The sequence below is a fragment of the Brassica rapa genome, chromosome A05 (genome assembly GCF_000309985.2).
Source record: "Brassica rapa cultivar Chiifu-401-42 chromosome A05, CAAS_Brap_v3.01, whole genome shotgun sequence".
NCBI classification, from domain to species: domain Eukaryota; kingdom Viridiplantae; phylum Streptophyta; class Magnoliopsida; order Brassicales; family Brassicaceae; genus Brassica; species Brassica rapa.
This window is the reverse complement of record NC_024799.2, coordinates 11873234-11899511: the sequence shown is the minus strand read 5'-3', so window position 1 is coordinate 11899511 and position 26278 is coordinate 11873234. Positions and strand designations below refer to the sequence as shown.

The 26278-nt window shown below is 38.5% G+C and overlaps 2 protein-coding genes and 2 pseudogenes across 3 annotated transcripts; 3 read left to right on the top strand and 1 right to left on the bottom strand.

Moving 5' to 3' along the window:
* Positions 1-1518: 1518 nt before the first annotated feature.
* LOC103868618 (vacuolar protein sorting-associated protein 53 A) lies at positions 1519-9641 on the bottom strand. The gene is made up of 24 exons (XM_009146704.3): positions 9409-9641; positions 9131-9212; positions 8882-8976; positions 8613-8669; positions 8339-8489; positions 8027-8097; positions 7680-7804; positions 7127-7287; positions 6914-7055; positions 6235-6298; positions 5808-5993; positions 5670-5711; positions 5354-5458; positions 5214-5273; positions 4714-4791; positions 4318-4425; positions 4171-4236; positions 3661-3738; positions 3446-3579; positions 3266-3359; positions 2979-3056; positions 2539-2601; positions 2133-2297; positions 1519-2036 (listed from the first exon to the last, which is right to left on the bottom strand). Exons 2-24 carry the CDS (start codon positions 9177-9179, stop codon positions 1734-1736), a joined length of 2475 nt encoding a protein of 824 aa, XP_009144952.1. The 5' UTR covers positions 9180-9212; positions 9409-9641; the 3' UTR covers positions 1519-1733.
* Positions 9642-9654: 13 nt separating this feature from the next.
* Positions 9655-12172, top strand: LOC103868617 (pseudouridine-5'-phosphate glycosidase). Of its 2 annotated transcripts, none has more exons than XM_009146703.3 (12): positions 9655-9838; positions 9938-10031; positions 10103-10213; positions 10328-10410; positions 10605-10664; positions 10731-10791; positions 10922-11028; positions 11115-11192; positions 11279-11324; positions 11409-11529; positions 11647-11732; positions 11875-12172. In XM_009146703.3, exons 1-12 carry the CDS (start codon positions 9749-9751, stop codon positions 11943-11945), a joined length of 1008 nt encoding a protein of 335 aa, XP_009144951.1. In that variant the 5' UTR covers positions 9655-9748; the 3' UTR covers positions 11946-12172. The 2 variants fall into 2 exon arrangements, with proteins under 2 accessions (XP_009144951.1, XP_009144950.1); XM_009146702.3 differs by having other exon boundaries at positions 9696-9838; positions 9935-10031.
* A 29-nt stretch (positions 12173-12201) lies between these two features.
* Positions 12202-12975, top strand: LOC117125678 (annotated as a pseudogene).
* A 548-nt stretch (positions 12976-13523) lies between these two features.
* LOC103868642 lies at positions 13524-20246 on the top strand (annotated as a pseudogene).
* The last annotated feature ends 6032 nt before the right edge of the window (positions 20247-26278 follow it).

Sequence of the window (26278 nt, the reverse complement as noted above, 5' to 3'; positions counted from 1 at the left end):
GAACTATTTTTAGAATGTTGAGACATGATAAAACAATTTTTTTTTTTTTTGTAAATATAAGTTACACTTATTTTGACACTCAGAAAAGTTACCTTACCTGAAAGACTTTAGTGTTTATAGTGATTTTAACGCTTATAGATTAACGATATATATTAGTTTTGAATAAGTCATATTTAAAAAGTTTAAGAAAACAAAAACTCAAACTGCTTCAGTAAATAAGTCTCTTTACGAAAAGTTGAGTATGTGAATTGGATCATAGTAAGTAAATAAAGTAGTCGAGATCGAGTCATTCTGAAGAGACGCTCGCTCCAACCCGATCTGATTTTCATGGGAAAAATGACACTATTGTTTCTCTTCTCCTTAGCAATAGAGTCTACATGTAGATTAGTAGCCTTAGGAATATAAGAAATGCTAAATCCTGAAACAACTGTTTCGTAAAAGCCGGAATGAAACTAATTCGGAGACAAATGCCGATCAATTAACTGGGTTAAGAGCATCTCCAATGTAAAACTCCATTTTTTCCTTTAAAATGGAGTAAAAGTGAAAATAGAGTAAAATTGCTCCAATCCTACTCTATTTCTCACTCCATAATGGAGTGATGAACAAACAAAAACGAAATTACTCCATTTATAGAGTAAATTTCATTATAGAGTAAGATATGAAGTTGAGTTGGAGCATTCCTTACTCCCTATTCACTTTTACTCCATTTTAGAGGAAAAAATGGAGTATGGATGGAGATGCCCTAGCAATCATGTCCATCAAGTTTAATCAAAATCCATTTCTATCTGGACAGCAGTAATATGTAATTCTCGAAGTCGAGATTGAGTCATTCTCATGAGACGCTCGATCGAACCCGATCTGATTTACATAGAAAATGGCACTATTGTTTCTCGTCTCCTTAGCATGGAGTCTACGACATTGCCCATATTAATCTCTTCATCTCAGCATCGAAAACCGCAATGTGACAGCTTTATAAAAAAGTTATAATATTTATTGAACCAATTAATATGTACATCAAAATAAAAAATGGCGTTAAGACAATTTAGGTGTATCGACAATGTTAGTTATAGTAACTCGGTATTTCTATTTTCTATTGTTGATAATAAAATGAACATTACATACAAGTTTATTTTTGCAAATTATAAAATACATGAGTATTTGTTTTATGTGCAATTAGAAAAAGTTCAAGAGTTTCTTTTTATACATATAATTTATTATTAATCGAGCTAAATATTTATAGTCAGAAACTATCTGATTTATAGTCGGTCAATGTGTAAAAACTTTAGGTGCACTCAAAAATATTGTCAACGTAAATTTCTTTTCTAGACAAACGGTATTTGAGCACCATCTCAACTTTTCATTTCTTTTTTTTTTTTTGAAATTCACATGGCCACAACCACAAAACACCAGTTTCATGTTCTTTAGACAGAAACTAAAGAAAAATCTGTCAATCTTGTCGGCCTCGATTATGACAATTTTCCGCTTTTAACCTACCATGCAACAGTGTGACACAAGAGATGAACGCCACAAAAGTGTTTATTATCGTTTAGAAACTAAGATGCACTATGAACCGCTGATTTACACCTAACAAGGAAACAAACGAGCCGCCTCATTCCACGGAAGTTTTGAGCTTATAGCAAATTGCATTAGACAATGAAAGAAACACATATAAAAGGGATAACCAAGAAGATAATTGCACAAGTCAAAAGTTGAGATGGTAGAAAATAAACAAATCAGGCGTTGAAGAGTCTCCTTAAAGGCCCATCTTTGCGGTCTTTGGCAGCTTCAGTAAGAGCAATGAACTTCTTAAAGCCAGTGGTTGCAGCTCCTCTGCCAAGAGCCGCTGCTCTCGTCAACACGTCCTCGCTGTTTGCTATGAATCCAGCGGCCGTAGCCTGATTAGTGATTGCCATTGGCGGTGCAGGTGTGGTTGGAACGGGTTGTCGCATTGCAGTTGAAACAGAGGGCTGTGTAAGTCCTGGGCCATGCTTGTTGAAATCATCAAGTATACTCTGCTGATCAGCTTTCTTAAGGCCCTGCATCAACACCACAAAACAATCCAGAGTTAGTTGCGTGACAGTCCAAACTGTAATATATACAATATTGTATAAAATTGGTTTTTAGAAAATCACCTTAAGCTCCAAGATGCGCTGAAACTCCATGGGAGTTCCTTCTGGAAACAGTGCACGGTAAGTGTCAGCCACTGAATCGATTGGAGAGAGTATGACCTTAAGGAGTGCTTCAGCTCGGCTCATTTCACGGCTCACAAACTTGGAATAGCTGGCAGCAGTTGAAGTCTGCAATGATAATTAAAGATCAATCGAAACCAGAAAAATACATCGTGTCATATTTAAAGGCTAAACTGGTATATACTATATCATATCGACCCTATCACTGAAACAAGATTATAATACTCGATGGGTTTTGGGCATCACGCCTTTGAGCAGAGTATGCTCAGATAACGTCAGTAGCCATATTTTCTAAATACAGAGTCACCAGCAGAGGCAGATATACATAAATTGGTACCGATGAGCTAACCTGTCTGGCAAGGGAAGGAATTTCTAGAAGAATCGTCTTCATGGCTTGAGTATCTAGTAACATCTGTGCAACCAAAAAGAAGGCTCAGATACATGATGTGTGAGAGTGATTTCCCGCAGCTAACATTTTAACTCTCAAAGCATGAATATGATTATTCCTAGAATGAATGCTTCCAGCACTAATACTGAAGTAAGGAAATGAACTGAATAAATAATGAGACTAAAGAGTCATTTCAACAGCAACAACAAGCAGAGAAGCTGAAAGAGAATGGGATATAAACAAACTGAATTTGGCACTAGTCTCTGGATACACCTGATAAACTAGATAACAATTTTTTCTCACATGGATTTTAGCCAAGTCACTAGTTGACTACTATAGAGAAATTACAACGGAGAGAATTAGAGTTATGCACATGGAGGATATAGAGCAAGAAGGCTGACCTGTTGGGCTCCAGTTTCGGATAGTTGCTTGCATCTGAAAATATTAGCATAGAACCGTGGTCCAAGGGATGATGCCAGCTGCACAAAGTTTTACTAATAAAAGGCCGTTCTCTATAAAGTTGGTCAAGTTAAACATCGTGGAACTATTATTGAACGAAACAGAAATCTATTTCTATTTTATACAAGACGCAAGCACCGTATAATAAATTTGTTGGGGTCCAAAATTAGTATGAGGAAGTACTCATCACATCACAAAGACATTCAAATTATACATTCTATATAATTACCTTGTCAAGGAAGAACTGGAAGTACACTGGTGTTAAGAGGTTCCCAAGGACAGGAATACTGCTGCTTAAAATTGTATTTATTCCATTCACGTACCTGCAAGAAGATACAAGTGCATGTTACTTACACTTGGTCATATAATCAGAAAACAATAGAAGCTTTAAACTCCAGTTAGATCTTACCCAGACTGGTCACCCACACTGTCAAGTGTTCCCCATGGAACACGTGTCATTGCTGCCATTTCATTGTCAAATTTAGTTTCAATTCCAAGGACCAGCGTCACCAATGATTTTGTTATAACGGCAGAAAATTCATCCTGCACAGAAACACAGCTTAAGAAGAATCCAAAATAAGTAGCAACTCAAAGAAAACTATAAGTCCTTCATGTTATCAGTACCTGGACCTCTGACATGTCTACGCCTTCAGCATAATGCGGGTCAATAATTTCTGAGACTTTTTCTGCCAATTCACCAGACTGCGATACAAATAACATATAATTCTTGTGAAGTGCCAATTGTCATTCAGTTCATCGAAACTTTTTGACAGAATCCTACCGACATCGACACACATCTTGTATCCCGGAACAACACAATCGTTTGCATATATAGAAGCAGCAGAGAATATATTACCACATCACAGATATTTAAGAAAATTTGCAAACAAATAACTTCGGTATAAGATCACATCACAAAAACATTGAGTAAGTAACTAGACCCATGAAATTTTCTTGGAACTTGATGTGAAGATTGATAGTATCACAGCTGGTCATTTACATGACTGGCTTTATACAACCCCAATTAACCTCTCCCAGCAGGCTACAAACATGTATCACCTATATGCTGCATGCTGAGGGTGCTAAAGGTGAAAGGAGGGAAGTAACAGAATGATATACAAAAAACAAGCTTACTGTTTTGTGGCAATACTCGGCAGAATTAACTATGTAACATATCACCCTTTCATCTCTATCAGAGACCTGCATAGAAAAGATGAAAAAGGATAAACTAAGTCGCAACGCAGACATGAGAAACAGGAAGAAGGAAGAGATGCTCAGCACCTTTATCTGTCCGTCCATGCCTGTGGCTGCAGCAACGATACCGGTGCCTCCTTTAGGGAGCTTAAGAAATAGCTTTGTAGCGTATGCCTTCAGAACTCGTTGAAAGACCTGTAAAGAGGAGACCATTTCAAAAGAATGAACTCGGAATCTCCATCCATCTAATATGGGACCGTGAATTTGAGCATTTAAAAAGGCCTGCAAACACTATTAAAGAGCACATGTGTATACGTCCTCCCTTGTAGAAACCTAGGCGGCTTGGAAAGCTGATCTAACGACAAGGTTTGTCCAAATAAAAATTATGATACTCCACAAACAAAGCTGGTTCTTATAAAAAATAAAACATTGCCCGAATACCCAGTAATATATAAAATACATATCGACGAATGAAAAATGTACCTTGAACAAATTGAATAAAGTCTGGTTCTTAGTGAGAACACTGCACCGTTTCAAGCTCTTCTTTATGTCGCTAAATAACTGCAAACAAAGCAAATAGTAACTGCGTAACAAAACAAAATTTGAATGGCTACAGAAGATAAGATATAATGTGACAGATACAGTTTGTATAGGAATCTTACCAAGTTCTCACAGGCTAATCTACTAATATCAAATTGATTATGATATACCCAGTTTCACATAGAAAACTTTTCCTACTAACTACTCAAACATCTCTTAGACATGACCCGGGTTTATTTTTGTCAGCTCAATGGGTAATGACCGAGTAGGTTCTGGGTTTCAAGTAGAGAGTTCTTTAACACATCTGTATAAAGAATCAAACTACCCGTGCCACAACCTAGTGCAAGTCGTGAATCATTTAATACAATGAATAAAGATGTAAATCTCTGTCAAAGTTAACACTCTCAGAAACCCAACTTAAAGAGGCTTGCCTAGGTACTCACCTGAGTGCTGCTATGTAAAACATTATTTTGACTTCCATCCTCAATATCCCATGTTTCCTCCTGATAAAGAAATGCAAATTATGAGAACTTGACAAAGCTTGGATCAAAAACAATTTCATTATGCGAAAAATTTAAATTACTTGAACAACTTTCTCCAGGCGTTCCATAAGTGTCTTCTCTTCCAACTCAATATATGGGGTTAAATGAGGTTCGAAGCAAGAAGAGATAATTCCACGGAAATTGAACTGCCAGGTCGAGATTTACACCAGTGAGTAAAGAAATCATTCAAATGATACTATGATAGAATAGCTCAAATGGATAAGGAAAGTCTTATATCAAAGCAAATGTTATGCCTATTACTAGCCACTTTCACTTGCTTTTTAAGAAACTCTAGAACTACAATAGAAATGACAACAGCCAAAATCAGAGAGAGATAACAAGAAAAAGGGGATGTACCCCAGCTCCAGGAGCAGATAAATCTTTGTTTCCGGTCTTTTCCTGTTGAAATAGAGAGCAAAAATTATCATAATAAAATTTAAGCGATCATATAACATTACTATACAGTTTTCCATAGTACATATGAAGAAAACATACATTTTCCCCGGATTCTTGACCAGCAGCAAATTTCTTTTCATACTTCTTGCGAATTTTGGATATATTCTGACTATTGTTTTCCCATGTACCAATTTCTTCAATGTCATCTCCGATATCACTAGTAGGAACATCACCACCAAATTTCTTTTCAAGTTCCTTTTCAAACTCCACTGTCCTTTGTAGTGCCTAATCAATCATATCAAACTTTAATAGAAGCCTGAAACATTCCACAAAATATCAAGAAGTAACAGGATTTCATGACATCGAAAAAGAGGGACAGCATAATAAGATTTATAATCATCAGATATTCGCTTCAGAGGTGAAACAATGCTGTTATAGATATACAATCCATCTGATAAATATAATGATTTTTAATGATATGACAAGCATGTGTATGCTACTATTGATCAGAGAGACTATGGCTGACCAGTAACAATGTCGCTACTTCTGGTTTCTCTTTCATGTTGACCAGAATAGATTCTACTTGTTTCCTGAAAAACATGATGGGAACACATGACGTTTAAGAAGGTTACATATTGTTGTTAGATTAAGATTAACAGTTAATACTGCCGCCGCTATATCTTTCACAGCGTAGTGACTACTACAATGCAGCAAAGCATACAGCCATACACACCAAAAAAATGAATCATCCATATACTGAAGCAGAACTTAGAGATACTTACAACTATTCTATCAAAAGGGGATGTGGTACTTATAACCAATTAACATTTATCATTTGTCTAAAAGATTTAACTGATTTTTGATTAGTAGTAGCTATTATAAATCATGCATTGGTTATAATTTCCATAACTATGGTCCATAACCAAAAACTAGTCACTCATATACCAATAATTCTGTATCAAAACTTTTCCTCTTTATCGAATTTTCATTTACATTTTCATTTACACCACGCAAAGTAGGGTTGTTATTTAGCTATGTTGTAACAATAAAAGTGTGGGTCAAATATCTAATTCAGAAGAGTAGGGGTGTTATGTTGCCATGCCCTAAAATTTTAATGAGCTCCAAGAGTAAAAATGAAGAATATTTGAGCAAATATGAAGATAATAGAAGGCCAGAGATGTTCATCAAAAAGTCAAAGGTAATACCTTGTTTTCTTGCAGAACTGGATGCAAAGTCTATAAGGCACATGCCAAGAAGCGGGAAAAATCTTCCAAATTTCTTCATTTGTACGGATTCGACGCTTTATCCATGCATATCTCCGCTCTGTTTTATCCAGCTTTGCCAATTCTGCCCGCAAGTAACCACTTAGCACTTATGTAAAACAACACATGAAAAATGTACGGCATTGTGCAACATACCAGCTCCTTCGAAAATTTGTTCATATGAGGTTAGCTCCCGGCTACAGAAGTTGTTTACCAACTCTTCCCTGACAGATGACTCCAGAGCATCAACAACCAAACAAGAATCAGATAACTGTTGTAGCAAATTTGTTTCCTCTGTCTCTTTCCCGGTACCTAAACTGAAATCACAACAATATACATTTTTAGGAAAAGTACCTTTAGGAAATTAACAAATAAAGGGGGATGTGGAGAGTGGGAGGGGGAGGGGGAATTTTATATAAAAACCAACAATTAGGAGTGTAGCACCAAGAAAAGAAGCAGTCAATAACCTAATCACTATGCAGATACTACTCGTACAAAACCGCATGCCAGCCAACAAGCATGTTGTACCAATTTCTGACATCATATTGCAAAATTTATCCCCTGATACGTTGCAATATTCTACGGATTGAAGATAAAGAAATTAAGAAAGAGAGGCAGGATCAATCACTAGAACTACAGTGGACCTCTTTTGGCTATATCTGTAGAACTATTTTAGCATAAATTACGGTAGGATCACTAGAGGCATTACCTCGAAAAATCAGAAAATACATGAGACTTGAGGACTTGCTTAATATTATTAAGCTTTTCCCTCAGTTCCATGATTTTAGGAACATCCCTATACGCTTCGAAGTGATTACATAATTGGTTTACGGCCTGAAACATATTACAAAAATCAACATTTTAAAGATATAATCAGAAAGTGAGAATAGTCATCTGCTAGTAAATCCAGCAAAGTGTCCTAGGGTTTACAGTTGATTGTGAAAAAGAGAAAGAGCTGCCTTGGGCGAACATAAAGAAAAAAAGTAAGTGAACTCTACAACCAACGTAACAGAAGCAACAGACGCATAAGATTGTTGAACTAAAATAAGAAGATACCTCCAGCTGTGCAGCTGCCTCCTTGTATTGTCTTTTTGACGCCATCACCTGAAGCTGTTCAACAGCAGAGACTGCCATAGCAAGGTAGCGAATTTTATCAATGTGGTTTGTGTACTTGGTCAACTTATACTAGGCCGATGACATATATTTGATTACCATGTAAAGATTAACATAGATCCACAAGTAGATTAACCAGAAACATCATGCATAACTTGGAACCCTATTTATATAGGGCTTTATTTCACTTAAGGTGTGATTCTGATTTCAGGATACTATGCCCAGATAAGTTAAGTTAAATTGCTGCTAACTGACCTAACATTGTGAGACGATGAAGAGCAGTGATGGTCGTGGTTATGTTCTTTTTTGCAAAATCTAACTTCTTAATGTCACGGCATATTTCTTGCACCATTGCTTCACTTTGCTCAGCTTTGGATTTAATCTCTTGAATCTTATAGGAGAGTTCCTGTGTTAATTAAAAGCCAAAATCAAATCCCCTTGCGACTGAATAGATAGGAGAAACGAAAAAGGAAATGATATATTAAGAGTAAGATGGATACAATACATAACAACGTATGAGAAAACTAACCTCCACAGCACGCGTAGCATCAGCAAGATCTTCTTTCGCTTTAGTTCCGGAGTTACTCTGGAGTATGATTTCCATCCCAAGAATAAGATTCAAAACCATATATTATTCTTTCAACACAGAAAAAAAATGTTGCTTTTTTGTGCACATCCACAAGAAATCGATAAAGAGTGACTCACAAATGTTCCAGACAACACTAAGTATTAAGAATTAAAAAAAAAAGGGAGCTACAAACTTCTGTAAGGGAGCAATAAGGAAGAAGCAGATCTGACCTGTTGACGAACAGCAGAAAGAATGCTAGCATCAACCCGGCGAATCTCACCATGAATCTTTTGCATAAGCGGCTCAACGCCAGATAGCGATGCTTCTGTAAAGGGAAACACACCCATTTTGAAACACATGTTAAAGCAAGAAAGTACCAGTTCATCAGCAGCAGCAGAACTACGCGTCCTGATTACAGAATCAAAAGATAAACAGCTCCAAACCATAAAGAGCATGACTGTTCTGAAACAAAAGATCACCTGTTGGGAACATCTGGTTGATATACTCCAACGCACTCGACTTATCCATGGCTTGATCAAAACCAAAATCACTCGAAATGATCTGTAAACCGAACATAAGGGACAAACTCTTTTAGCGGGAATGAACACATGGCCCCATAAATTAGGCAACGCAACCATTACTAGATCACGAGTTGCGAATACTTTTGCTGAGATCGGGGACAATTAGTGTGACAATCGAAGAAGCTTACAGAATTTGAAGACGTAAGAGAGAGAGAGAGAGAGAACGCAACGCATACCTGAGTACAGCGAGGACGATCGGCAAACGGCGGCGATGAATGCCGGCGACGGCGACTGAGATCGGATCGGATCCCAACGGACGATCCAAACACTCTGGATTGAAAATTAGATCTCTCTCTCTCCCTCTCCCTCTCCAACTCCAAGGTTTCTTACAATACCGAAATAATCCGAACCGATCAATAATCATGAACCGAACCGAACCGGTTAAGAAGTACCAGTATGTAGATACACAATTTAAGCTCCGGTTTGTTTTGGTTTTGTTTCGTCTAGTCGTCTACAACGGTGAGAGAGAGTTAGAGTACTTCTTCATTCCCTGCATCGCGAACTTCTTGAAGAGAAATGGCTTCTTCTTCTTCTTCCTCTTCGTCTGCTCTTTATAGAATCTCAAATCTCCAGAATCATATCTCCCCTCTTGAAGCAACCAACAAGGTTTCTCTATAAAGAAAAAGGATCCTCCTTTTTTTTTTTTTTTTGCAGTCTCTTGTTCTGATCTTGATTTGCTTTCTGTTACAACTGGGTTTGAAGCAGCTTAGGAGTATTGTCAAGATATCTCCACAAGTGTCCGAAGCCTTATCCAACGGACGTGCTGTGGTCGCTCTTGAGTCAACCATTATCTCCCATGGTTTAGATTAGATCATTTGCTGTTTCCAAAACTCAAAGCTTATTGGTCTGATTTCAACTGCATTTTGGTAGGGATGCCTTACCCTCAAAACCTGCAAACAGCAAAAGAGGTGGAGTCTATTGTGAGAGAGAATGGAGCAGTTCCTGCCACAATAGCTATCTTGAACGGAGTTCCTTGCATAGGTGAGTTTGTTCATTTTGGTTTAATCATTAAATGATCTGATTATGTGTAAGCACTAGACTTTCTTGTACGTGTTTTCTTCTCCTTATAGATAGATGCTAATTTGTGGTGAACAGGTCTGAACGAAGAAGAACTAGAACGTCTTGCATCTCTGGGGAAAAGTGTCCAAAAGACTGCAGGCAGGGACATAGCATATGTTGTGAGTCACTCTATGCTCTCCTCACTTCTTGTGGCTACTATCATAATGTTCAACCGAGATCATAAGACTTGCTTCTTCTGTTTAAGGTTCTTTTCATAGTTCATAAAATCAAAAACTGCATCATCAATTCAATCAAGCTAGCTTCTTTAACCTACCTATTCTTCCATATATTGCCTTAAAAAGTTTAACTTCAGGTGGCTACAAGAGGAAATGGTGCAACTACAGTCTCTGCAACCTTGTTTTTCGCTTCTATGGTAACTCATTTGGTATTATTGTTATCATTTATACTCATTTAATCCAAAGGACTTTGGTTGTTGTAGGTTGGCATCCAAGTCTTTGTAACCGGTGGAATTGGGGGTGTACATAGGCATGCCAACCAAAGTAAGTTTCATCTCCATTTTGTACCCTTTAATTTTCAAAAGTTCTATCTACGTGGTTAGAATCTCTGTTTGGATGCTACTAAAGCCAATATGCACTCCCCAAGCGATGCTAATTTGTGTTTGTGATGCAGCTATGGACATATCATCTGATCTTACTGCACTTGGAAGGACTCCTATAGCTGTGATATCAGCAGGCGTTAAATCCATACTTGATATTCCAAAGACTCTTGAATATTTGGTAACAATCTTAAAAGTTGAGCTTCCTACATAATGTTGTGATGTCAGAATTTGAGTTTTGAAAAGAGCTATTCGTTGGCAATGCAGGAAACTCAAGAAGTGTATGTTGCTGCATACAAGAGCGATGAGTTTCCGGCATTTTTCACAGAAAAAAGCGGCTGTAAGGTGCAAAATTGTCCATTAGCACTGATCTTAATCACTTGGTTCTACTTAGACGTTTAGTTCTGATGTGGATATATTGGATTCTTTAGGCACCTTCTCGTGTAGATAGCCCTGAAGACTGTGCTCGAGTAATAGGCAAGTGTAGACTTTGTCTCTAAATTTCCTTTTCTTAAAAGTATTTCATATCTCTTACCACCGTGAGAAAACCACTTTTGTCAGATGCAAACAAGAAGCTAAACCGTCAGGCAGGGATTCTATTTGCTGTTCCAATCCCGAAACAGCATTCAGCCGCTGGAAATCTTATAGAATCAGCAACACAGCGTGCTCTTACAGAAGCAAGGTCCATAGGGAGTAGCTAATATCTTCCATGCATACTTGCATCAGAATAAATTAAAGGCTTTGCTTCTTTTTCTTATTTCATCACAATCTGAAACCTGAATTTGTTTTTTTTTTCAAGGGAACAAAACGTTACGGGAAATGCAGAAACTCCGTTCTTGCTTGCACGGGTAAATGAGTTAACTGGAGGCACTTCACTTGCAGCAAGTATCCTTTCTCTGGAGGTTCCCTTAATCTCTTATGATAATCTACCAAAATCTTTCAGTGTCTAGTCACTTTAAGTAGTTCAGAAATTTATATTGTATCCAAAACAGCAATGTCTCAGTTGAGTTCCTTGACACAGTTTCAGACATTGCGCTTGTGAAAAACAATGCACTTATCGGTTCGCAGATTGCGGTAGCCCTTTCTCAGCTAACGTGAGCTACCTTATCAATCTAAAGCTCAAGCTCGATTCAGGACTTCTCAAAAACGTTCTGGATTGGTAGTTATCTAGTGTTTTTTAACGTTTTTCTTTAACCCAGGAAACTCTTTTAAACATATTTTCACATGTTTATATTAAAATTTATTTTATATATCATGTGGAACCTGATTTACCGCCTTGTGTAACGTTTTTCCCTGAAGATTAAGCTATTTAATTATTGATTATATATCATAGAGGATCTCAAGGAAAGATCTGTTCTAGAGTAGTAACACTATCTCTTGCTTTAAAGCTCTCTATAGATTTTCTTGACAACAATGGCTGCATTCACCGTTGACTTTCAACTCTGCTTCATCGCCATCCTCGTATGGCTCTTCTCATGCTTCTGCCTCTCTGCTTTCTTCTTCAAGAAACGAAAGGAGCCAGAACTCCAAGACTGTAATCTACCTCCGAGCCCACCGTCTGTTCCGGTCATTGGTCATCTTCACCTTCTCCTCTCTGTTCCAGTTCACAAATCATTTCAGAAACTCTCTCTTCAAAGTATGGTCCTCTCCTTTACCTTCGCGCCCTTACTAGCCCAATTGTTCTGGTCTCATCGGGCTCCATGGCCTAACGAGGTTTTGAAGATCCAAGACCTGAACTTTGCTACTCGCACCCGCCAGGATCCCATAATGGAAAACTCAAAATACTTTTTGGATCTTTTGGCTTTATCTCAGCTCCTTATGGAGATTACTGGAGGTTCATGAAGAAACTACTAGTCACAAATCTTCTGGGCTCTCATTCTCTCGAGCGGACACGGCTCATCCGTGGGGAAGAACTTATGACATTCCGTGCTATGTTACGTTGTTTGACAAGGCGACAAAGAAAGAGGCTGTTGATGTTGGTAAAGAGATGATAAATCTGACGAATAACACCATTTGCAGGCAGGGGCGGACCCATGCCTTCATGAGGTGTGGCACATGCCACAGACTAAGTTATAAATATTTGTATAAAGTTAGGTCAAGTTGGAAATTGTCAGCTCTGTTGGTTTAAAGTATTCATTAGTGCCCCACGTATGCTAAGTTCGAAACGTTAACTGTTTTTTTTTTGTTTCCAGATTCTTTTACACATATTTTTCTAGATAAAAGAATCTCTTACACATCTTATTATATTTTAATCACTTATCTATAAAACAAGTTTTCATTTTTCCAATGTTCTCAACTACCTAATAGAAAAATTTTCTTTTCTTATTTTTCTTTAATATTAGTTTAACTTTTCAAAATAAAAGTTAATTTATTTAAGTTTAACTTTGAATATTTTTTTTATCAAGTTTGTATTTTACAATATTTAAATTAAAAGTTTAACTAAAACGAATCATTTTCATAATAAAGTTATATATAATATGAAGTTTTTGTGGTATTACTTAAAAATATTTAACATTATAAAAAATGTTTTATTTTTATTTTACTCATTTAAAAATAAATATAAAAATTATAAGAGTAAAGTATTTTTAAAATATAATATAATTTATCATAAATATTACTGAATAATTTAATTAATAATTATTTATATATATATATTTATGATAGAACTTTACAAATATATATTGTGCCCCATGTTAAATTAGTTTCTGGGTCCGCTCCTGTTTGCAGGATGATCATGGGGAGCAAATGTTCAGAGGAGAACGGTGAAGCAGATCAACTTAGAGACTTGTTGACCAAATCACTTAGTTTGGTGAGGAAGTTCCTTATAGCTAGCACGGTTGGTCGACTTCTCAAGAAGCTCGGTATCTCGTTGTTTGAGAAAGAAATCATGGAGGTCTCGCAGAAGTATGATGAGTTGCTGGAAAAGATTATTAAGGAACGTGAAGATAATCCGAACAAGAAAGAGGACAGATACCTGATAGATGTTCTGTTGGAAAGTTTGTGCAGACGACAACGCTGAGTTTAAGGTTTAAGGAACCCAATCAAAGCGCTTTTTGTGGTAATGTTCTAAAAACTTCTCTTCATGTATGTTAGCAAAAATAAATAAAAAGAGTTTATCTTCAATGGCTACCAGATAATAAAAGATCATATGCAAAGTCTCTTACCTTTTAACATTGTGTGTAGGAACTTTTCCTTGGGAGGCATAGAGACTTCAGGACAAACAACATCGTGAATAATGGCTGAACTCATTAACCATCCAGAGATGCTCAAAAGATTGAGAGAAGAGATAGAATCTGTTGTCGGAAAAACGAAGTTGATTCAAGAAATAGATCGCTCCAACCTGTCGTATTTGCTGGCTGTGGTGAAAGAAGGGCTTAGACTACACCCACATTCGCCAATCGTGGTGAGGAATGCAACTGAAGGGTGTAAGATCGGAGGGTTTTACATACCACAGAACACAACGATGATCATTAACACTTATGCGGTGATGAGAGATCCAGATTCATGGGAAGAACCAGACGAGTTTCAGCCCGAGAGGTTCATGGTTCCTCCTTCAAAAGGGAATAAAGAAATGAGAGAGCAGTTAGATTTGAACTACATTCCTTTTGGGAGCGGAAGAAGGGGATGTCCTGGATCAAACTTAGGTTCTATCTTCGTTGGACTAGCCATTGGAACAATGGTACATTGTTTTGACTGGAGTATTGATGGAGAGAAGGTTAACATGGAAGAGGCTGGAGATGTGAACCTGAGCATGGCTCATCCACTTTAATGCACTCTTGTTGCTCGAGACCCTTTGGCCAAAACCTGCAGGAAAGTGAAACAAATCTGTTGAGGAAAGATATAACTCTTTCTCCAAATTTCTCATTTCTCGGTCCTCACTATCATTTCAGACAAAGTATGAATCCACGTAACACTTGTATTGAATTGCTGCTCATTATAGAATGAATCCACGTAACTTTAGTATTGTAATGTTTGATTCTCAAAGTTAAATCATTCAACTTCCTTCTGTTGTCACTAAACTTTGGGGCTTTCCCAAACAAGCAAAGAAAAGTCTCTTTTTACACAACCTGAGAGCACAAATCATTCTACTGACACAGTTGTACAGCTTAGTAAGCTATTGGATGAAGAGTCCTAAGTCGCTCTCCTGTATTTTTCATCATATGTTTTCCTTCTACAGTCAAGCTCGAGGAGTGCAAGAAGAGGTAAAGACTCAATCAGCAACATGGATTTGCAATATATATAATGTTGATTTGGAAGATAAAATAAAATGATCAACCTGCAATGTGACAATGTTGTGCAGAATCAAATCGATCTCTGACTTAAATAATAGTGATAATATCTTCCTAACTGTGTCATCCTTGTGCATTATCAGGATCGCAGAGACAACGCATTGTATCAAATGCAATGACGTTTCGACTAACCATCAATCCCATTCTTTTCAGAACCTCTTCTGTGAGTTTGGAGCTCCGGTCAAACAGGAAAAAGCAAGGTACTAAATAGTAGAAACATGGTTGTAGGCGAAGGTCAGAAGGCTTGTCCTTATCTGACGCAGTCGGAAATCACTAAGATTAGCAAACACTAACCCTTAGATCAAAATCAAGCTCTCAAGCAAGAACTCGAATATTAAGCTCTGGAATCCACCAGAAAAGATAAAAGCTTGAAAACTTCTATTGATAAGAAAAGATATAAATGTCTAAAACAAAATACCTAAAACCCTCTTATATAGAGAGAGCCTAAAACATAAAAAAGTAAATCCCTACAAGACAAGGAAAACATGAAATAAAAGGAAAACTTCTAGATTAGGTTCTGTAAATCTAAGAGAATCCTACATCAGTCTCTTCCACCTCGAAAGAACTCGACCCCGAGTTCTCTTCTGGATAAAGAACACCATCAGCATGATACTCATAGATGTCAGCCACATTGAACGTATTAGAAATGTTCATGTCTTCTGGAAGTGCCACCACATAAGCATTATCATTTAACTTCCGCAAAATCTTGAATGGACCATATTTGCGAGGCTGTAGCTTGCGATATGTGCCCACTGGGAATCTTTCATTTCGTAGAAACACCATCACTTCATCTCCTTCTTTGAAAACCTTGAGTCTTCTACGCTTGTCTGCTGCTTCTTTATTCTTTTGACCCGTTGCTTCTAACTTCGCTCGGACAGCGTCTCTAGTTGCTAGAATATCCTCTGCCATAGCCTCAGCTGAGATACTAACTCCAGGAGCTTTAGGAAACTTAACCAAATCGACCACATGCTTCGGAATAGAAGTATAGACCAAAGAAAAAGGTGATTTCCCTATAGCTGAGTGCACGACACTGTTGTAAGCAAACTCCACTTGAGGTAAAGCCAGATCCCATTGTTTTGGTTTATCTCCACAAACACTTCGAATCATATTCCCCAAAGTTCTATTCGTCACCTCGGTTTGCCCATCAGTCTGTGGATGAGCTGTAGAACTCCGTTTCAAGCTGGTTCCAAACATTCTCCAAAGTGTAATCCAGAAGTGACTCAGAAACTTGGTATCTCTGTCGGAAATTATTGTCTTAGGAACCCCATGAAGACGTACCACTTCCCGAAAAAATAACTTGGCGATGTTAGAGGCATCTGCAGTCTTCTTGCAGGCGATGAAATGTGACATCTTGGAGAATCTGTCAACGACCACAAACACAGAATCGACGCCTCGCTGTGTACGAGGTAAGCCTAGCACAAAATCCATAGACAAGTCTTGCCAAATATCTTCTGGGATTGGTAATGGCATATAAAGTCCAGTGTTCTGAGATTGTCCTTTAGAAACCTGACAGATATAACACCTTTTAACTATAGCACCCGCATCTCTCCTTAAATGTGGCCAATAAAACCTTGTCTCCAAGCTAGCAATGATCTTGTCTCTTCCCAAATGACCACTAAGGCCGCCACCATGCAAATCGCGAATCAACTTTTCTCGTAATGACGAGCAAGGAATGCACAGCCTGTCTCCTTTAAAAAGATAACCATCTCGTATGTGGAAATCTGCCGAAGGATGTTTCCCATTACATTTGCCCCATAACTCCTTGAATTCAGCATCACATTCATACAACTCCTTCAAAAACTCGAAACCCACAACCTCTTGTGCTAAGATAGTGAGTAAGGAAGCTCTTCTACTCAAGGCGTCTGCCACCTTGTTAAGAGTCCCAGACTTATGCTGAATAATGAAAGGAAACTTTTGCAGAAAACTTACCCAACGAGCATGCATCTTATTTATCACTTTCTGGCTGTGAAGATACTTTAGAGCTTGGTGGTCTGTAAATAGAACAAACTCTCTCTGAGCCAAGTAATGCTCCCATTGTCGAAGAGCTCGAAAAACCGCATAGAACTCTTGATCATACGTGCTCCACTTTTGGCGAGCTTCACTTAACTTTTCACTAAAGAAAGCTATCGGTCGTTTTTCTTGTGATAAGACGGCACCTATTCCCACACCACTAGCGTCACATTCCACTTGAAACACTTTGTCAAAATCGGGTAAGGCTAATACTGGTGCAGTACAAAGCCTGTCTTTAATTAAAGCAAAACTCTCTTCCTGTTCGGATCCCCAATGAAACTTCCCTTTCTTCAAACACTCAGTGATAGGCGCAGTAATGGTACTAAAATCTCTAACAAATCTTCTGTAGAAAGTAGCTAGACCATGAAAGCTGCGTATCTCAGTGACTGACTTAGGAACCGGCTAATCCCTTATGGCACTCACTTTCTCCTGGTCAACCTGAATCCCTTCTTCACCAATAACAAATCCAAGAAATAACAGCTTGTTGGTGCTGAACGTACATTTTTTAAGATTGATGTACAGTTGGTTTTCTTGTAAAACCTGCAAAACTTGCTTCAGATGTTCCATATGCTCGTCTTTTGTTTTACTGTATATCAAAATGTCATCAAAATAAACCACCGCAAAAGAACCAATGAACGGGCGGAGAACCTGGTTCATTAATCTCATGAAAGTGCTAGGAGCATTTGACAACCCAAAAGGCATCACCATCCATTCGAATAATCCGTCTTTACTCTTAACAGCAGTTTTCCACTCATCTTCAGGCCTGATTCGAATTTGATGATAACCACTTCGAAGATCTATCTTTGAAAACACCTTAGAACCTGACAACTCATCAAGCATATCTTCCAACCGGGGTATAGGGAATCGATATTTAATGGTTATCTTATTAATGGCTCTACTATCAACACACATCCGCCACTGGTTACCTTTCTTAGGAACTAGCAGAACCGGTACGGCACATGGACTCATGCTCTCACGAATAAATCCTTTTCTCAGCAAATCTTCAATCTGTTCCCTTAAAATCTCATTCTCCTTAGGGCTCATACGGTAATGGGGAAGATTTGGTAGACTGGATCCTGGAATCAAGTCAATATGATGCTGAATATCTCTCATGGGAGGTAGATCATTAGGAAGTTCTTCCGCAATCAACTCTTTGAAATCATCCAGAATTTCTAACACTTCTCGTGGGGTTGACGTTTCCTCTGTTGCTGCACTCAACAACCCTTTAACAACCAAGGGATAGAAACACTTTGCTTCTTGAACATCCCCATCAAGCTCTTTGTCGTCATGTGTCATAACCAAGAAAATTGACTTCTTTTCCTTTGCAGTGTTACAAAAATCCTTAACAGGTGCCATGGCAATTTTATGGTTGCCCCACGTAAACATTATCACATTGTCTCGACCTCGATATGTGATATCGTTATCATACTGCCAAGGTCGTCCAAGAAGAATGTGACAAACATCCATGTCAAGAACGTCACAAGTGATCTCCTCCTTATAATGTTTACCTATAGATATGAGAACTTTGCAAGTCATGCTAACTCGAACTTGTGATCCTCTCTTCACCCAATCAAGACCGTACGGTTTCTCATGACGGGTTGTGGTAGCTTCAGATAGTCCACCAGCTTTTGAGAAACTAAATTCTCTGAGCTTCCATTATCCACAATCACATTACACACCTTGTTTTGAATAGAACAATGTGTTCTAAACAAATTCTTACGTTGGCCTTCTTCTTTAGATGATAACAAGACTCGTTGCAGCACAAGGTTTATCATCTCTCCAGATTCTTCTTCAGCGAATTCAGCTCCCTCATATTCTTCATTCTCAGCGAAATCCCTTTCATCCTCTTCATCTTCTTCCTCTATTATAGCACCTGTTCTCCGACTTGGACAGACATTTGATTTATGACCATGTCCTTGGCAACAGAAACACTTGTCAATGGAAGGCTTAGCATAAGGATTGTTTTGTCTCTGAGCTGGTGCCTTGTTCTGTTGGGTTGAATTAGAGCTACTAGCTCCTTTGTTTCCCGGATTGGAGTCTTTATTAGCTACACTCTTTTCTTTCTCACTTGTTGGTTCAAAATTGGTTTGAGCCGTGTTTCTTCTAAATGTTGAGAACCCGCGTGATGACTTCTCCATTAACTCAGCTTTTAATGCTAGACTGGAAGCTTCCTGCACGGTCTATACGGTTTGCAAACCCATCTTTCCCTGAAGAGAACCCTTTAACCCACTGATGTACCTAGCCACCTTCTGATTCTCTGTTTCACCTAACTCATTGCGTTCAGAGAAATGCAAGAATTCAGCTGTGTACTCGGTCACAGTTATGTTTCCTTGAACACAATCGAGATACATCTTGTAAAGAATTTGTTCGTAATCTTCGGTAAGAATCGCTCCAGCATTAATTGCTTCATTCGACGCCAAGTCCTAACTGGTCCTCTCCTTTGTCTTTGCCTTTGGACAACGAGTTTATCCCACCACACTGCAGCAGTCTTCTTCAGTTTGACAGCTACCATCTTAACTTGTTTATTCTCAGGAACGCCCATGACATCAAAAAATCGATCAACATCAATTTGCCAATCAAGAAACTCCTCCACTCCCATAGTTCCATAGAACAATGGAATATCGGCTTTTACCCGATAATCATAATTGTTTTGTAGGTTTCCTTCAGCTATTTCTTCTTCTGATTCTTCTTCTGAACTAGAATTATCAACAACAACATCACGATTGTTTCGACCTTGTTGACCTCGAATTGGTCTTCTTTCTCCACCTCTTTGAACCGGCGTTATTAACCTGATTGGGATAAGCCACAACCTGATTATTTAACGCAGTTACCAGATTTGCCAATTGAGCAGTTACGGCAGTGAGGTTTGTGGTTGCCTCCCTTAAACCTTCTGCGAAACCCTCGAAGTCGGCTTTGGTTACTGGTTGATCACCCATGGCTGATCAAGCTTCGAAAAGAGAAGGAGAAGACCTTGCTCTGATACCACTTGACGCAGTCGGAAATCACTAAGGTTAGCAAACACTAACCCTTAGATCAAAATCAAGCTCTCAAGCAAGAACTCGAATATTAAGCTCTGGAATCCACCAGAAAAGATAAAAGCTTGAAAACTTCTATTGATAAGAAAAGATATGAATGTCTAAAATAAAATACCTAAAACCCTCTTATATAGAGAGAGCCTAAAACATAAAAAGGTAAATCTCTACAAGACAAGGAAAACATGAAATAAAAGGAAAACTTCTAGATTAGGTTCTGTAAATCTAAGAGTCTCCTACATCATTATCTTCTGGTATACACTGGCATCAAAGAAGAGATGTGTCAAATCCCAGAAGATTAAAAATGAAACATTTTAACCCATATCAATTCTTTTTTTGTCATTGATTCAACCAACGGAAAAAGTACCACGAATACAAACTGCAAACAAAATGAGAAAGACAACACCAGTAGGTGTTTTTTAAAAGTAAACAAAACAGAAACTTCTGCAGATGAAGCATAAACCCATATCAATTCAAAGAGATGAAAAAAGTTGTTTGGTGCAACTGGATTACAATATTTTGGAATGGAATTATGTGAAATGGTTGATTCCATCAATTCCACAAAAAAATTTACCATTTGCTATGAATGGAATGGAATGTTCATTCCACCCATTTCAAAAGTAATTAGATAAAATACAAAGAAAACTATTCCATAACAAATTTGTTCATGAATGAAATGAATGAATTTCATTCCATTACAAGAAAACGGATTTGAGATTTAATCAAAGTGTGTGGAAAGTGAGATTAGCCACATCATGAAATAAATTTTACTTACAGGGATAATCAGGTCTCTAACAACTGAAATGCAAGCTAATTTAAGTGGAGACTCTGGTTTGCAATTGCATGCTAGTAAATGCCCGAAAATATAAACAATCATATATATAAATGAAATTGCATGCTAGCTATGGAAGGAACTAACATAGACGAACCTGCATAAGATTATCTCTCCAATCACCGTCCAAGCTCAAAGTAAGTTTTTGAACAAAAGGCATGAGTGCAAGTAAGGTCTTTTCACGAATAGATTTACTAATGCTCCTGGTAATCTACAAACATACATGTTCACATGATAAACAATGCAGTGCAGATAGAGTACGGGCAACAAAAACAAAAATCAACGATAACTAATCAGCTTGAGTTATAGAGTACTGAGAGTTAGCTAACCTTTTCTAGTAGGGTATTCTCAATAAATACCAGAAATCTACTGGAAAGATCCCAAGGAAGGTGGCGCCATCCACTTACTCCCGAAAAGATTTCGGTCAATACGCCGTTGAGGAGAAAGTAGCTTTCATCATTCTATATATCAAGAAAATAATCAACGAAGTGTTTAGGATAATAAGCTAATGAAATATGTTACTATAGAATAATAAGCAAAGCATAACATATGATCATTAGGGAAAATACAAACAATGGCAAGAAGAATATAATGATAAGCACAAAACAAATATCAAACAGAGGCTATTACTAATCTAGCGTTGTGTGATGATTCATACCTTTTGAGAGAGATTGTTTCCGGGATTGAGCGGAAAGGAACCAAATAACTTTTTCGATAACATACTGAGATGGACGGCTTACTTTGGACAGTTTCACACATGAGAGATAAGAGGATATCATTGATCTGTTTCGAGAGACTGCTCAGACCTAGTTGACATAACTACAAAGTCCATCATTCGCGTCAGAAATTAAAAAATTGATGTGTTCTGGAGATTAGAGGAAGACTTCGAATAAGTGAATCTAATCTCTATATATTTCTCAGAACAGAAATGGCCGAACGGATTCACTGGCAAAAGAGGCAAGGGCCAGATGATGTATTTTCTCTCATATATATCAGACACTGATAGACAAAGTGCTCTTCAGAAAACTTGTTCTAGTTAAATATGTAGTTGACAAAAAAAAGATCTAAGAGCATCATTTGAGGTAGATTCTCTACCAAGAGTATCTCATCAATATTATATTAATTATGTAATAACATAAATAAATTTTAAAAATAAAAAAAAGATGGACCACGAACTCTTTATGTGACATCTATAAAAACAATTTATTAACTCAAATGAGTCTTCTGAAAAAATCGTCCCTCAAGTTTCTATCATCTCTCTCTTCCTTTTTAGTTTTTCTTTGTTATTTTAATATGAAGAAACTGGTGTGAGAAACCTCTACTGTTAAAGCTATAAGAGAAACCTTAACGGTAAAGTATGCAAAAAAAAGTTCTTGTCAGATTTAAAATTATATTTTAGTATACCTTATTCTTTTTTTTTTGTCGTCTATAGATTATCATTAACTTAACGGAAGTGCACAAAGCCAAATACACAAAGCCGGCAAAAGAACAAACCTTCCGGAGACAACATCCTGCACGATTAACAATATCGTCTGGAGACTAGAAAGAGACAACTAAAAAGAACACAACCTTACACGACCTAAAAGCAAACAAGGTCACTAAGAATTCTGGAGCTAACAAAACATTATCAAGAAAGTGAAGCAATTCGATAAGACGTCGGGATAAGCGAGAAGGCGATGAGGGTCAAAATTATTGGGGGTGATAGCAAGGCTTCAAGACAAGTTCAGATAAGAACCACAAGCAACCGCCACTCACGAACAAACTTCAACTAAGAGAAGCAACGAGAGAACGGATCTCCACCCGAGCAGTAGACGAAGAAACTGATTACAGTCAAACTACTCCATGACCAAACGCGATTGAGCTGAAGCTCAAAGTCCCTTACCAAAATCCGGAAGAACCCGTCGGTTAAAACCAAGGAATGGCACAACGTCACTAAACCGAAGCTTCACAATGGATAATTCACCAACAAACGCAAAGGTAATTCGGGAAGAAACAAGAGGCTATCGAGAACAGAGGATAGAGCCTTAGAATCCAGTTGGGAGATCCAAACGGAAGATACAAAGAAACCAACACTGCCTCACGACCAACCAACTCCATCACAGAGAGCCGAGCACTCCGCACCACCAAACGCCAACCTGAAATCACCTCTCCAGATCCGATGGAAGAAGTAACTACCCACATCATAGTCAGCTGAGTCCTGCACCGCGCTCCTGAAAACCGATACGAACCTAGAGGAGCAATCCAAGCCAGGCGAGATAGAGATACATAACCCCCACACTCTCTGGTGAATCCAAGACCATCAAAGCCTCGTGACCATGAAGCAACAACAAGAACCTAATACACACAACTACAGACCTGAAAACCAACCTCGACCTTCAATAGCGACAACCAGAAGAAGAATCCCAGAGAATGCTTGACCGTCTAGCTACAGCGGTGCCAGAATCTGCCAGACTGATTCGGACCACCACACCAAGGCCAAAGAGGACCAGCACCCATCGATTCTCCCATCCAGACAAGGGCGACCAGAGACCAACATCAGAAACGTCAGAATCTTACCTTGAGCCCATATCTGATTCCACTACAAGAAAAAATGTCGAGAAGCCGAAGAGAAAACCATAAAATCTTACACGGAACTGAGACGGAACCGCTCCCGGCGGCAGTGAGAACCACCGACCGCCGGAGCTACTGAATCTGCGCTGGTGACTTTTTCTTCCTAGGGTTCTATCGGCGGCAGAAGTCGAGCGTCTAGGATAAGTTATTTTTATAAGGTTTGTAAGGAGTATACTTTATTCTTTTTTGATTAACTTTGTTATTTAAAAAGAAAATTAACTAGTTAGAACATTACACGTGGCAAGTAGGTATGTGAAGAGGTTCTCTAAGCATCTCATTTCAGATACAAAGTTTATCTTTTTCCTATTTTGGTTATTTTTTTATGTTCTTTTAAATTTGAGACTTCACTTACTATTGAATTGGACATGCTCTAAGAGCATGATTAGTGAATAGTTTCTCGTAGAGCATTTTGCCATTAATATATTACTAGTATTCTAGTATTAACTTTTTTATCTAGTTAAATTTTATTGCAAATAAAAGTTTAAGCCAGTTAAAAAGTGTGAAATGGCATATGGGGATTTCTTTTTTGATGAAATATCAAATTTATTGATCAAGCAAAAGAATGTTATTTACATAAGTATGACTACTCTACTATCTTTATGTATGAACCAGTGCTTCTTCACATACTAAGCTGGAAAACGGCTGAGTAATCCTCCATATTTGTGATCGAACCTGTATTTGAGTGATGAGATTCTGTTTCTCACTGCCTTATCAATGCGCCGACGCATATGATCAGTGGTGACTCTGCTTTGCGATGACGCCCCCATTCCTTTCTCTCCAAATGTGGTAAATTGTGGTCTGCAACAAAAGCTTCACCAAAACAGTATCAGCTTTCCCTTGACTCATTCTTTGTATGCGATGCAGTGTCCATTGCCAATCCGGATTGATGCTGATGCCAATAAGTCTCCTAGCCAGACTCTCCCACACTGTGTAGGAATAAGGACATGCGAAGAACAAATGATCACGCGTTTCATCTCTCTCTCCACAAAGTTCACAACTCTGTACCATTCCCCATTGTCTCATACGATCACCAGTTGATAGTCTATTCTTCACTGCTAGCCAAGTTATGAATGAGAATCGTGGGACCCCTTGTTGAACCAGATTACTCGACTCCACTCGACTGTAGGCCTCCTAGACCTCACTTGCTCCCACGTACTAGCCGCAGAGTAATGACTCTGTAATCATCACTCCCATGCTTCCACAATACTATGTCCTTGCCGTTCTCTGGTTGCGGAGGTTTCTCTTTGTAAGATACTATTTCTCAGCTCGTGGAACCTACGGCTTCTACTTCTCGTATGCTCCACTCTTCCAATGTAACAGCATCGCTAACCTTAGCGTGTCTCCTAATGCCCAAATAAGTAGTGCCTGTAGGACCTGTGATGTCGATCACTTCCCTTGCCCCAACCAATCATCAAACCAAAAGTGACAGTTGTGCCATCTTGGATATCAAACCTCAAAATTCATAAGCCACATCTCTCAATTTGAGTAACTTCCTCCATATCCAAGATCCCTTTGTGTCATCTCTTACATCCCAATGAATTATATTTGAGCAAATAATGCTTAACCCAGCTCACCCACAGTGAAGTAGGTTGAGTGAAGAGACGCCAAATGAGTTTCAGAGCAAAACTCTGTTCGTCTCCCGCAGCTTCCGGATTCCAAGACCTCCCTCCTCTTTTGGAACACACAAATCATCCCAACTGACCTTTGCTTTATGAGTTTGTGTTGGTGAGCCTGACCAGAGGAAGGCACTACACATACTCTCTATCTTATCAAGACATTCGCAGGCAGTATGAATGCCTGACTCCAAAAATTGACCATACTGGCTATGACTGATTTAATCAGCTGTAGTCGTCCTGCAAACGATAGAGTTTTGTTGGACCAGCAGAGCATTCTACTTCTGATTTTATCTATCAATGGCTCGTAGTCATGGCTGGTAAGTGTCTTAGTCGTCAGTGGCATGCCGAGGTAGCGAATAGGTAGTGTGCCCACTCAATATTTAACGATTCTGCTGCAGCAAGTAGGTCACTGATATATGCCCTGATGCGAATAGAGAGACTTAGCCACATTAATGTGGAGACCAGACATTCGAGCGAATCTTTTCATAACCTCCAGAACGCCCATAAGTGAACCCGTTGTGCCCTTGGTGAATACTAATATATCATCAGCAAAACGCATGCGTGAGCTAACTCCCTCACACTGCGGATGATAAGCAAACTCACCTGCTGCTGCTGCTTTGTTCAAGAGCTTAGAAAGCACATTGTTCAGTATAACATAGAGATATGGTGAGAGTGAGCAACCCTGCCGTATTCCTCTAGCACTAGTGAAAAAACCCTCCAGACTTCCATTAACAGACACTGAAAAAGCCGCAGTAGTGATGCAGAGCCGGATCCCATTGACAAACTGAGGAGGCAAACCCATGGCAAGCAGAACCGAGGTGATGAAAGACCATTTCACTGTATCAAAGGCCTTGGATATGTCAAACTTGATAGCACACTTCGCTTCGGTCACTGATCTGTGATAGCCACTAACTAGTTCTGAGGCAAGCAAAACATTCTCCAATAATAAACGATCTGTGATGAAAGCACATTGGTTGGCTTCAATGGCTTCCGGGAATATGATTTTGAGTCTAATTAGCAAGTACTTTGGAGATAACCTGTA

Excerpts from the sequence above, each read along its gene's own strand:
- LOC103868618 (XM_009146704.3), bottom strand. The coding sequence starts at position 9,179 with ATGGATAAGTCGAGTGCGTTGGAGTATATCAACCAGATGTTCCCAACA. Across the intron at positions 8,670-8,881 it reads TTTCTGCTGTTCGTCAACAG|AGTAACTCCGGAACTAAAGC; the intron begins GTCAGATCTGCT and ends ATCATACTCCAG. Across the intron at positions 3,360-3,445 it reads AGTGTGGGTGACCAGTCTGG|GTACGTGAATGGAATAAATA; the intron begins GTAAGATCTAAC and ends ATCTTCTTGCAG.
- LOC103868617 (XM_009146702.3), top strand. The coding sequence starts at position 9,749 with ATGGCTTCTTCTTCTTCTTCCTCTTCGTCTGCTCTTTATAGAATCTCA. Across the intron at positions 11,193-11,278 it reads CAGAAAAAAGCGGCTGTAAG|GCACCTTCTCGTGTAGATAG; the intron begins GTGCAAAATTGT and ends TGGATTCTTTAG. Across the intron at positions 11,530-11,646 it reads CGTGCTCTTACAGAAGCAAG|GGAACAAAACGTTACGGGAA; the intron begins GTCCATAGGGAG and ends TTTTTTTTCAAG.